We start from the raw sequence: 12,781 nt of genomic DNA, 5'->3' as shown, positions 1-12,781 counted from the left end.
TGATTGTTCTTGTAATATTAATTTTAGCAATCCATGAGCATGGAGGTCTCGCCATTTTCTTGTTTCCTCCTCAACTTCTTCTTCACAGACTGAAGTTTTCATCGTAGAGGTCTTTGACCCCCTTGGTGACGTGTAGTCTAAGATTCTCATCGTCTTTGAGGCTTAAGTGTGAGTATGCTCACAATCTCTTTCTCCGTGTATTTGTTGTTGGTGGGCAGAAAGGCGACTGATTTTGAAAGTTGATTTTGTACCCTGTTACTTTGCTGAAATGGTTGATTCTGTAGTTTTTGGGTGGAAATTTGGAGTGTTTATGTATCATGTCATCTGTAAACTGAAGTAATTTGACTTCTTATTTTCCATTTGTATTCTTTTGGTTTCCTTCTCTTGCTCTCCAGTTCCAGTTAGTGGCCCGAGCACTAGACTGAAATGGAGTGGGGACCCTGGACAGCCCTGTCCTACCCCTGATTTTAATGGCATCACTTAAAGGTTTCCTCCATTCAGGATAACGTTGGATGTGGGTTTGTCATACATAGCCTTTGTTATGTTTTCTCTACTCCCATTCTCTAGAAGTTTTACCTTAAGTCTTGCTGGGTTTTGTCAAGGTCTTTTCTGTATCTATTGAGATGATCAAGTGATTTTTGTCTTTAAGCCTGTTGATATAAAAATGTCTGTTGATTCCCCGCATCTCCTGAAATACTGCTGTGAAGAGGCTTCAAGCAACGCTGACAATATTTTAGTAGATATGCATGCATTTTACATATGTACGTTTTACACTGACACTTGGTGCCGTGCTTGGTTAGTGGCAGGTATATAGTAGAGTTTGCTCGCTGCCACTACCTGGTGGTTACATTATGTGATATACCATTAGAACCGAAAGGGAGGTGTGAATCCCCTGGTGACAGAATAGCCTGAGTAGGTGTTCTGCTTTGTCACCACTGAGCTATTCTTTCTCTTACACGTTATCAATAATTATAGTTAAGTAGAAGAATCCCCCCCCCCACCAGACTGTCATACATAACAGCACTAGCCACACAAGAGTACAGGCATGCAGAAGCATTCCCCCAGTGCATCGCACCAAACTTCTCTGTTATCCTTACATTCCTAAGGAACCCTCCGTTCTAAAATCATCACCACTGATGTTAACTTTATTTACAAGTAACTGCCATGGCTGATATTCTGAGGTGACAGCAGGGTAATGTTCAAACTCTAGAATAAGGTCTCCCTTTGGGAATTTATTGAAATCAACAAATAATGGCTGACTCACCACTAGAAATTAAGTAAGTGAAGAAGGTGTCCATTGTTTACAGATAATCTGGTTTGATTCATTGAAATAATGGAGGTCTGCGGATTGGAAGAAACTGTCTGACAAGTGAACCTTAAGTAAGCTAGATGGAGCCTAATTAGTCTAACAAATTTCACAACTGGACTGTTAGCCAAAAAGAAAACTATAGAGAAAAAAGTTAACAGAAGGCAGGAATAGAGGGGTTCTTGAAGAGCAATGTGCGTCTTGGGGGATTGACTTGGCAGGATGAGTGGAGGAGGGCGTACCACTGCCCCCGGGTCTAGAACTGCTTCCATGATAGGGCAACATGAAATGTCTCATCTGCTGCCCTAACAAGGACTGTTCCTTCAGGCTCAGCTATTGCCATTTTCATAGCCTGTTAATGAGAATTGTGACTGGCCTATAAACCCTTGCAGTGTCTCCAAGATAGCACCTTTGGGGCCCTTAAGTAAATTGATTGAATCCACAAATACTAATAATTGACCATGGTCACTTCATTAAGGCAATATGCAAAGCCCACTCTGGTAATCAAGCACTCTTATTTATGAAACACTCTTCTCTCATGTTCCTAAGAGCAACTGTTTTCAAAAACCTGACCAATGCCTTACCAGACACTCACGTTTGGCTTCAGGAGTGATCTATTAGATTTATACTGCGCAAATTCTCTCAGGCCTCCTAAGTTCATTTTATAAGCTGTTTGACATGTTTGAGCAGCATTGGACATTGGTTTGCAAGCTGAGAAGTCAGTGTCTGTGAGACAAACAGCAGAGGACTAGGAGCTTCTGGGCATGAGACTGCTGCTGGAGTACTGAGCTAATCCAGAGAAGGAGAGGTTCAGCATATGTCCTTGTCCTTCTAGCTTTGACCCTAGAGCAGCTCTGGGCATATGGGATTCCAGTGAGCTATCAAATAGTAGGGAATCTGTCTCCACATTGGTTGGATAATTTAAGGGAGGGCGCCATATACTGTAGCTTTAGACACTGAAGTTATACTTCAGCTGCTAGTCAAGAAACAAAGTCTCCTTCCCATCAAACACTGAGTAATATTGAGAAATTATCAAGAAGTAACTAGAACATGAAAGGTCCTACTGTGTGATGTTAGTGTAGCATTTCTAAGGAGGCCTGAAGGATCCAGTCTCTGCACCTTCATCAACTGGTTCCCGGGGTCTTCTCAAGAACAGTAAGCGAACAGCAGCTGCTGCTCAGAGAAGAAACACATGGGGGATGCTCATACAGGACAGAGTGGGAAAGATAGTCTAAGAGGAGCCAAGACATTAAGATGATGACAGAGTTTATCTGAAATGTCCTTCTGAGGGCAATCTGTCAGGCCTGTGAAGTTCAGGGACAGCAACTCCTACAGGAAGACATGGAATCTTGCTTAGCCCACAAAGCTTTGATGTGTGGTAGAAAGAAGGACTGGGGAGGCAGCTTCTACAGTAATTAAAGTACAGAAGGGTTTCGGTGAAAGCTGGCTGGACGGTCAGTTTTGGAGTTCTTAGATACTGTTTTAAATAGCTTTGTAGACATTTATTTGTGTGAAGAAACTGGCTTTGCTGAATTTTACTATTTTTCCAGCACTGAGCTAGACAGGGAAATATATCTTGACCTCAGTCAGTCATTTTAGTGAGAAAACAAAAACAAACAAACAAACAAAACAAACAACAACAAAACCAAACCAAAAAAATCCAAGGCATTCACAGTAGCGTCCACTACCCAGGTCTTTATTTACCTTGTGTTACCTACAGACAAGCGTGACACAGAGTTACTAATATTCAGCTGACACTTCACTTTTAGAACAGTTGGGCATTTAAATTATTTATTAATGTGTGCACGCACATGTGTACACGTGTGCATTCATTCATGCGATGCGTGACTCTGTGTGTGTTATGTATGCACATAAACACTCAGGTTTCCATGGCAAGAGCACAGGTGTCAATGCTGTGTATCCTTGTCTACTGCTCTTCACCTTAGTCTTTGAGACAGCGTCTCTGACTACATGTGGAGTTTGCCGTTGGCTGGTCAGCAAGCCCCAGGGACCCTTCATCTCTGTGTCCACTGCCGGGATTCCAGGAGCTTGTGGCTGTACTTGGTTTTTTACAGGTGTGCTGGGGATCCAAACTCAAACCCTCATGCTTTCAAGGTAAGTTCTTCGTCCATAAGTCATCTTCCCAACCCATATTTCAGTTACCATGGATTCTTCTCCTTAGGCTTCTACTAGGCCTGATTTATAGTCTACTTATCAGGCTTCACCAATGGGTATGTGTGGACATATAGGAGAAATTACAGCACATGGAAAAGTCACACTAGGACTCATGGTTTCTGTCATCCACAGAGATTACAGCGTAAGGAGAGAGTCCTCACAAGAGAGAATGACAATTGGCATGAACTGCATTGTGCTGATGTACCATAGTAGAAAAAGAGTTGGTGTGAACTCAAAGCACTGAGAACGAACTAAATGCTCAGTAAACGTTTCCAGAGGAGCCATGAGCAGACAGCAAAACAAATGATATCCATTAGATTATTTTTGTCTTGTTCACAGAAGTTTGCCTCTAAACCACTGTACTGGATAGTGGCCCTCAAAAACGGTTGTTGAGTATGTGAACAGATAGGTAAGGGAGATGAGGTTTTAACTGAATTCTGAAAGTCGAACAAGTTAACGCAGATGCTGGTCATGAGAACTGATATGAACCGAGGCTTCAACATCTGTAAACCATCCTGAGAGGAAATCTGATCTAGCGCTTCTCATTCCCCAGAGCACCACACGGAGGGGGCGGTTACTTATAAACTCCTCCCAAATCCTTCTCACACTGCTAGCATTCTCTCCCAAGCTCCCATATTTTGGGATCCTTTCTCTGGGTGCAGCTTTCTCCCCTCCAGGCCCCACTCACCCTACTCCTCTCAATGTCCTCTCTCCTGTCCTGTTTAATCTCATCTGAAAAAAAAAATCAGCTTCTCCCGGTGCTGCACTCCACTTGTGTGTCTCGGATGACGTTCTGGAAGCAGCGGTCCTGATTCTGAGACATGTATCTCTCCAGTTAAGTCTATATGCACTCTGGTGTGCCTGTCATCCCTGGCCTTCTCCAGGCCACCCCTGGTTTCTCAGCCGTCAGCTTGGCTGACTTTACCCTCCATGGCATTTGCTCTGCTGCAGATTACCCATCATGCCTCGGGAGCCCCCTCCCTTCTCCACATGCCTCCTTTCTCCTCCACTTCATCTTCCTCTGCACTATTCATTCCTTTCTCCTTCTACCGCCACGGGGAAAAGATTTTTCCCTAAGTTTTTCACGTTGCTGGCTATCAGCAGCTCTGGGGAAATGACTTCAACTTTCAAAACTCAGCCAGAAGCCTCTCTTCTTTATTCAGCAGTTCATTTATTGAACACTCATTCATCGAGGAGCAGTATGCGAATGGTTTTCCAATGTGCTCTAAACTGGGAGCTCCTTACGTGGTATTCTAGAAATTCCAGCCTTCACATGTCTAATGCCAGATCTTCCATACACCTGCCTCTTTTGAAGAGGTACCACTGTGGGGAAAGGTACCAGTCCCCCAGGCACTGGGAAGAGAAACTCGTACTGATTCATAACCCGCAGGCAGCTGTGCGCCGGCTTCAGCTGGTTCTGTCTCTGCAGGTATCCTGTCTGGTTCTCTTCTTCCCATCACTTAGCACTGCCTCATTCTCCTGTTGCCCTCACTAGCTCATTAGACACTTAACAGAATTACCAGACAAAATACACGGCATGGAAAGGAAAGTATTTATCAAAATACTTTCACCATAAACTTGTAACACTATTATATTTTAACTAAGCTGTATACCATTCTGTTCTAATTTGAAGTCTGACTCCACTGTCCTAACTAGGGTCTTGTCCTCTGGTTCCTAATTATGTAAGTCTTATCTTCAAACTTTTGATAGAATTGCCTAAGTAAAAAGCAGGTAATACACCCCTAGCAACAGTCCTTTGACATGACAGCAAGAGAATGCTAATCTTTAGCCATTTTACATGCTTCTGTTAATCCTCCGGAGAAGTTAGCCAACTGCAAACATATCACACTCTGATTTTTTTTTTATATCCTTCATTCAGAATGGCTACTCTGAAATGCTGGCCTTTGAGGATTTGTCCAGTACCACACTGTTCATGAAGCCTCACCAGCCTTTCCAGTTAAGTCTATATGCACTCTGGGATCCCTGTCATCCCTGGCCTTCTCCAGGCCACCCCTGGTTTCTCAGCCATTAGCCTGGCTGACTGACTTTACCCTCCATGGCATTTGCTCCACTGGCATTATCTTCCACTGCTGCCACCCTTGGCCCTCTCTCCCTTTCGCAGCACGCTGTGCCGTAAAAGCTTGCTGCATCGTCCTCACACCCAATTCAATGGCACTCGTGGTCAGGGGGTTTTGTCTGAGCCACTTCCAAAGCAGTAACAGCACAGACAGAGGAGCTTGGGAGGCTCCTTTAAGAGCTCTTATGTGTTAACTCATTCACCCAGCAACTCCATGCCTGGGGTAGCGTTGCTCTGCTGTAACTCTCTACGTCCTAACCCAGACTCTATATTCAATATGTATGGCTTACATTTTAGTCAATGGAGTTCCTTTTATCTGGGAGGGTGTGCTTCTTTGGGCTTGCTAAAATAAATCTTCCCACATAGTCAATACTATTTTAATTCATTAGTCAATAATTAATTATAACAAGTAATTATTATAGAAAGAATTGAAGATGACTTAATGTACCATACATAAGCTCTGTACAAAGGAATTAATACAATAATGATTTAGTCTTTTACAGGTATATGCAGATGTGTTGATTTACTGTTGAAATTCTAATTCCAAATAACTTTTATCAAGAAAGTAAAGCTAGAAAAACAAACCAGAGTAGTTATTACAACTTTATATTTTGTTTATGCTTTCTAGAAATTATTTTTAATAACGTGAGAGATAGTTTGAATATCATTTAAAGGAAGTGAAGTCTAGATATTTAAATGCACAAACTATTTTACAGTAAGTACGGATGCCCCGAACCTTACGACTGCATCATTTTAGACCTAGAACTCCTCGGTTTCGGACAGAGTTCCTGGAAGAGTCACATGAGCAAGATGCTTGTGGCCATATTGGTCTTGAGATCTATCTCACACGACCCTGGGCTGTACAATTGTCAAGGAGCTGAGTCAGGCATGCGAACGCTATCTCTGAGTCCTAGGCTGGGGATTCTGCCCTGATGACCTGACTTCTTTGTTGCTAAGTTCAAAGATTAGATAATCTTTACTTCCTGCTCCATCTCCAGATCCTGCTTGTGACAGGAACCCTGTCAGTGACCATTGAATATGTCACTGTGACCATGACAACTAGTGGGACAAGTCTGGCAGGCCACAGATTTCAAGTCCCTAGTTTATCTATGGATATTTTCCATCTTCATGTATTTGATTTACCTATGTATCATTTGAATATGTTTTATGACCACTTTTATGTGTTTTCAAAAGTTATTGGACAATAGAGAGTATTATAAAACATGATAGCCTACTATAATCTATTTCCCCCTCTGCTTCCCCTAATAGCAGAGTTGGGTAATAAGAAGATGCCCATGAAAATGAATGACTCACCTGGATAGGAGGTGAGGTTATGGGCTATGGACAAAGGGGTCACCTTGCTCTTTGCTTCTTTCCTGTTGTGTTATTTTAAAACCATAAATCTTTATTTACTTTTGAGATTTTAATCACAACATTTCTTCCTTCCATTTCCTTCCTCCGAAACTTCCCATGTAACCTTTCCTACTCTCCTTCAAACTCATCCTCTTCTCCCCACCCCAACCCCCAATTGTTACTACATGCAACATTGCCACGATGACCAAGGTAAGAGGAAGACAATGTAGCATTCTGTCTTTGGGCCTAGTCACGGCCTGTCAAGAAGGCCTTTCTCTACAAGATGGCCTCAACATGGCTAGCCTGCGGCAGGAGGAGTTCCACAGGTCTTTATTTCAGGGCGGCTCTGATTCCGTGATTTTCATTTTATACAATAAATAAGAAGCAATATTATTTACGTAGGAAAGGTAGCGATCTGTACCTACCCATAGCGAAGTAGAACCTCAGGTTGCCATAACCAGTTGTATCCATGTAGGGGGTGCATAGCTTCCTCTCTCCATCTTTGAGGAACACCAGTGAGAGTCCTGACTCAATGGTTCCACATTCCGAACCAACTACTGCTCCCAAGATGTCCCATCTACAAAAAGTGGGAAGAATTTAAGAGTTAGAATACCAAACCCAGCCTTATATAATTTTTTTTATTTGGTGATGGATAATTCTGACGCAAACATGTGATTTCTACAGACTTCGGGAGATGAATAAATCGTAAACACGCTGTTCAGTCACACGTACTGCTATCAGCTTTAGGGAACAGAGGAGTACTTGCTTTTGCTTCTTCTGTGCCTAGGGCCACATTCAGGAACAAGAAAGTATTTATTCTTTTTCAATGGCCCGAGAGTGTCATCCAAGGGTATAATGCATATTGATCAAATCCCCTCTCTTCTTTCTGCTCCAATTGATCGCCCTACCCCACACATAAAATGTTCACTCTTAGAAGTACTTATATCTGAGTTGAAGAGTCCAAGTAACACTAAGGCGAGTGTGAACCAGGGAAGGCAGTATTGTAAGTGCTTTTATGGTGGCTTTATATTAAGAATGTAAGATATATGTAGTTATTATATATGTGGATTATAATGAAAAGCTGTAAGAGCCATGGAGAGTCTAGCAAACTTCCATCAAGAAGCTGAGATTTAAACTTGGTCTTGCTAGGCAGGTGCCAGGTGGATGAACAGAGAGCATTGAAACACCTGACTTCTTTCTAGTGCCAGCTCGTGTGCTAATCCTTCCCTAGGGACTTCGCACACTAACCTAATCTCAATCCCACAGAAACTCTGGGAGGCAGTAAGGACATCCTGCTTTTGACTAGAAACTGAGATACACAGATGTTAAGGATGGTCAACAAGGCACTATATTTAAAACCATGTAGATGGACCCCAGAGCTTGTCTCTTCCTTTAGTAATATATTGGATTTGGGGTTGATAAATCATATGAGAATAGGCTGGGAACTGGGTGTAGTCCTGGCATAATTATGGCACAGACATCACTAGATCTTCATAAGACCATGTGTTGGAGAAGAGTAGAAAATTCATTTGAATGACACATTGGAGAACAGAGTTCAGAAAAAGGAGTTCCGATCCTGGCCCATAGACACTTAGGGTGATTTTCTTTTTCAAATATAAAAATGTGATTATGTTTTGCTTGAGCGCATTCAGGGGCTCCCCATTGCTGTCTGGACAAATTTCAAACTCCTTTGTGTAGAATATAAGACCGTAATCGGTGTGACCCAAGAACTCAATCCTGGTCTCATCTCTGGGGATGTTCGATGTCTCTTTCTGTCTCGTACCAAACACCCTGGCTATGCGATAAGAATGTAAAGTCTCTATAGTGACCTATGACAGGCCTCCATGCCTGAGTCATTCTCTAACAGGTCCTCTACTGAGCATTTCCTAGATTCCCTCATTGTATCTGACAGTCTCCCTGAGACAGTCTCACCACATCTCTCTCATATCTGATCATTTGTGATACCATTTTCTAAATAAATATTTTGATTATTTCTTTATACGCCTTTCTTCATACCTGGCATAACAACTCCTAAGGTGGTTGTCTTATTTTACGTTTTTATATCTTGATCAGGGTCTAATGCTCAGAAAAAGCTCAATAATGCACATTAAAGAATTCAATACCCAAACATGTTTGAAGTGTGACTCAGTGCCTTGCCTGGGTCCATCCTCAGTTTCTTCTGCCTTTTGACAGTCTTGTCTTTACCTCATCATGTGAGAATTTTTACTTTCTTCCCTCTCCTAACCCTGGCCTCTCTCCTCTTTCAGATTACTGCTCTGTTCTTTCATTCACAAACTCACCTTGTCTACCTAATCTTAATGCCTGGTGCTAGAATGACTTTGATTTTAGAACCTCTTCAAGCTCTTTTAAATTTGAAGGCTGATGGTCCAGTTTTCTGCCTAAAGATCATCACTAAACCATCTGTTTACTTAGTTCCAGCCCTGTGTGATCACGAGAGAGAGAGAGAGAGAGAGAGAGAGAGAGAGAGAGAGAGAGAGAGAGAGAGGCTTAAATGGGCTGATGTGGTATTTGCACCTCTCTGCTCCCAAATGCCTCTCCCTTGACCTTCTCTTCCTCCTTGCAAGCCTGTCTGAGGAATTCCTTAAGAAGAAATTTACAATATATTTTTGGCTCTAATTGAAGCCAAGAGACACTTTAGGCAAATGACCAAAACCTGTCATAGACTTTTAGGCCATTTCTACTTTTCTGGCTATTACTAGAGATACTGCATGGAAAGTCCAGTGTTAAATGTTCTATACACATGGGGCAGAGCTCCACTCACAGATCCTCTTTACTGATGTCTATGAGAGATAGGGGATCCATCCAGTCCTATACAGAATATATTGCATTAGTGCATTGACTTTTACTCTTTCACATCTGTAATGCTATATAACCTTTGTACGCCTTAGAATAATTGATGAAAAAACAGCAGCTCTGATAATAAGTCTGGGTTCTGGGTTCTCACAAGCCTTTCAGCCAAGAAAAAGTATGAGGATTATGAGGGTGGCTGGCTGGATATATATATATATATATATATATGTGTGTGTGTGTGTGTGTGTGTGTGTGTGTGTGTGTGTGTGTGTATGTGTGTGTCTGTAGGAATTATTGAGTAATACTTCACCAATCTTCAAACCTGTTGGATAACGTTATGTACCATTAGGAAGATGTAAGATTCCGGCTTCTACATGAGCTTGTCCCATCATTCGATTTTATCAGCTTTTACACTTTAGCCTGGCAGTTGGGAAAGAGACGTTCTCCCACTTTTGCACTCCCATGACTCCTAATGACGGGGACATGACTCAGGCTCATGGCAGGCCAGCTTCCTTACTGTCCTCAGGGTTGCTCCTCTCCCTCATCTACCGCATCCCAGTCTTGTCTCCCTTCCTTGTGAACTGAAATCTATATTTTTTCTTGGTATATGCATTTTACTTTTCATTTTGCTTATGTCTTGGGTGTATTACAAGTTTTAATATGGGCCTGGGAAGAAAGCAATTGCCATGTACATGAGTGGAGCAGAGTTCAGATGCATGAGGTCCCCGCACCCACCTAGGGGAAGCTGGGCAGCTGTGGAAACTGACCTACAGTTCCAGTGCTTGGGGGGAGGGGAGGAGCTCCCAGGGGAGGCTGGCCCGACTTGCTAACTTGAGATCTCTGGGTTCACAAAGAATCTCTGATCTAGTAGAAGAGTAGAGAGCAGTGTGGCTCCCACACACCGTGTGTACATGTGTACACATGTGTTATACACGTCTCCACACATGACCATGCACACATACCGCACATGTATGCTCATGTGAGTAAATTTTAATGGCAGAATTCACTTTTTATTTCAGCTTGCATTGTTCACTCTATTTAATAAACCCTTGCCCCAAGGTCACAGGAATATTCCCTCACACGTTCTGTTTAAAGTTTAAAATTTTACTTTTCACATTTACATAAATTTAATTTATTTGAAATTCATTGAAGGTGAGGAATAAAGCTGAGATCTAACTTTTCTTTTCATATATAGATAACAAGCTGTGCCAGCAGCATTAATGATTCTGTCCCAAAATGACAAAAAAGCCACTTAGTTATTTATGTCTATCTCTGCAAAACTAAGTTATAACTGTGTTATTATATATTGCATATTAACTATAAATTATTCTATATTATATAACATATTAATTTATATGTTATATAATGAAACATACAAATTATTATATATAACAACAAAGTAATTAATCAATATAAAACAATATATTACTATATAATAGATTAAAATTTATATATATTATTAAAAGTAGGCAATTTTGTAAATCACAAGGCAAAAACTCACTAGCTGTTGAATATTAATGGCTGTCTTAAGGTATGGCATATTGTCTTGTAGAAAATTATAATGGTTATCAATCATAATCTCTCCCATCAACACTTCAGAGATGTTGAAAACCATATGTAAATGACGTATTTAAGTTGTACCCTCATTTCTCTCTCCAGGAACACCAGTTTCAAGAAATTTTATAAGGGAAATGAACTGCTGGAAATCCACAGATGTAAATTGCATGATAGCCACCTCAGAGAAAACATGGAAGAATCCTAATGAAAAAGAACATCTACATTTCTCCCTGCCGCAGTGTTCCTCAAGTGATGCCTTCTGCTTCCAAAGCAAAGACCACCCAGAGAAATGATTTCCCTGACATCAAACACACACACACCCTGTACAACTGCAGTGCCACACACCGGAAACAGACACTGAAAGTTGTAGTGGAATTATTTAAAAGTGCATCACATCACTGGGCAAAGTAACACATGCTTGGAATCCCAGAGCTTGGGAGTCAAAGGCCAGGACTATGGGGGCGGGGGCAGCCTGGGCTACATAGTGAAATCTAAGCTAGCTTTGCTACAAAGTGAGACTTAGATAAACCAAAAAAATCAAGCAGCAACAACTTAATCTCTTAACTTTGTGGATGATTTTAAATATCTGTTGCGTATTTAGATACCTGTTTCTCTAGTACTTATTTTTGATCCTTTATTATTCACATAGTAACTGTTAAAATGGGGAAGTAGGGTGCACGTGTTAAGCAGTTTGCTCGAGACTGTCCTTTTGTTCTGAAGTGGAATCTGTTTCTTAGTTTGTGGTTATTGTTACAGTTATGCTTCAAGCTTGTCAGGATGATTCATGTAATTCTTTGGGGTTATTTATTGGCCGTGTGCACATGCATGTCATGGCCCACACGTGTGGAGGTCCAAAGACAGATCATGTGGGGCTCTCTGGGGATTAAACTCAGGTTATTAAGTCTGGGCATCAAGTGATGCTGGCCCCATTTAGTTTAATAACGGACTTAAATCTTAGGAAACCTCCCCCACCTCCCTCCCTCCCTCCCTCCCTCCCTCCCTCCCTCCCTCCCTCCCTCCCTCCCTCCCTCCCTCCCTTCCTCTCTGCATGCGGTAACAGATTATGTCAATCATTCACATCACACAGTAACTTTTCCAAGTGGCTCTTCGTGATAATGGCTCACTTGTAAATTAATCAGGAGCTTCATGTGATGTAACATGAAGACTCCACACTGCTTCATTGGTCTTTTACGTGCTCCATTTATCCCAATTAAGCCACTCAGCCTGCCGATCCACACAGCAAGTTTAAGTCATAAAGTCTGCAGATGATAGCTCTGTTTAGATATACGGTGTGCTTTAGAGTTATTTTTAAATGAAAAGTTGAATTGGGAAGGATAGAACTGTCACAGATGGAGAGAACCTTCTAGTACTATGGGAGAAGTGTTCAGTGGCCACTTTCTCTTAGCTAACTATTGTAAATTAATTACTTTTCTAGGATAACCTACATGAATTATTTTTACAATGGTGACCACAGACAGCACTATAACTCAGATTGCATGTGG

General features: G+C 41.7%; 1 protein-coding gene across 7 annotated transcripts in view; it reads right to left on the bottom strand.

Annotated features, from left to right (window-relative positions):
- Positions 1-12,781, bottom strand: part of Reln (reelin) — a 420,816-nt gene that overhangs the window by 151,727 nt on the left and 256,308 nt on the right. For all 7 annotated transcript variants that reach the window (XM_087655993.1, XM_087655991.1, XM_087655994.1 and 4 more), the window contains 1 exon segment: positions 7,337-7,488. In XM_087655993.1, the coding sequence (XP_087512119.1) occupies positions 7,337-7,488 (152 nt within the window).

Source organism: Rattus norvegicus, chromosome 4 (genome assembly GCF_021556685.1).
Source record: "Rattus norvegicus strain SHRSP/BbbUtx chromosome 4, alternate assembly SHRSP_T2T, whole genome shotgun sequence".
In the NCBI taxonomy this organism is placed as follows: Eukaryota; Metazoa; Chordata; class Mammalia; order Rodentia; family Muridae; genus Rattus; species Rattus norvegicus.
The sequence above is the reverse complement of the archived record's forward strand: the minus strand, read 5'-3'. Positions and strand labels throughout refer to the sequence as shown.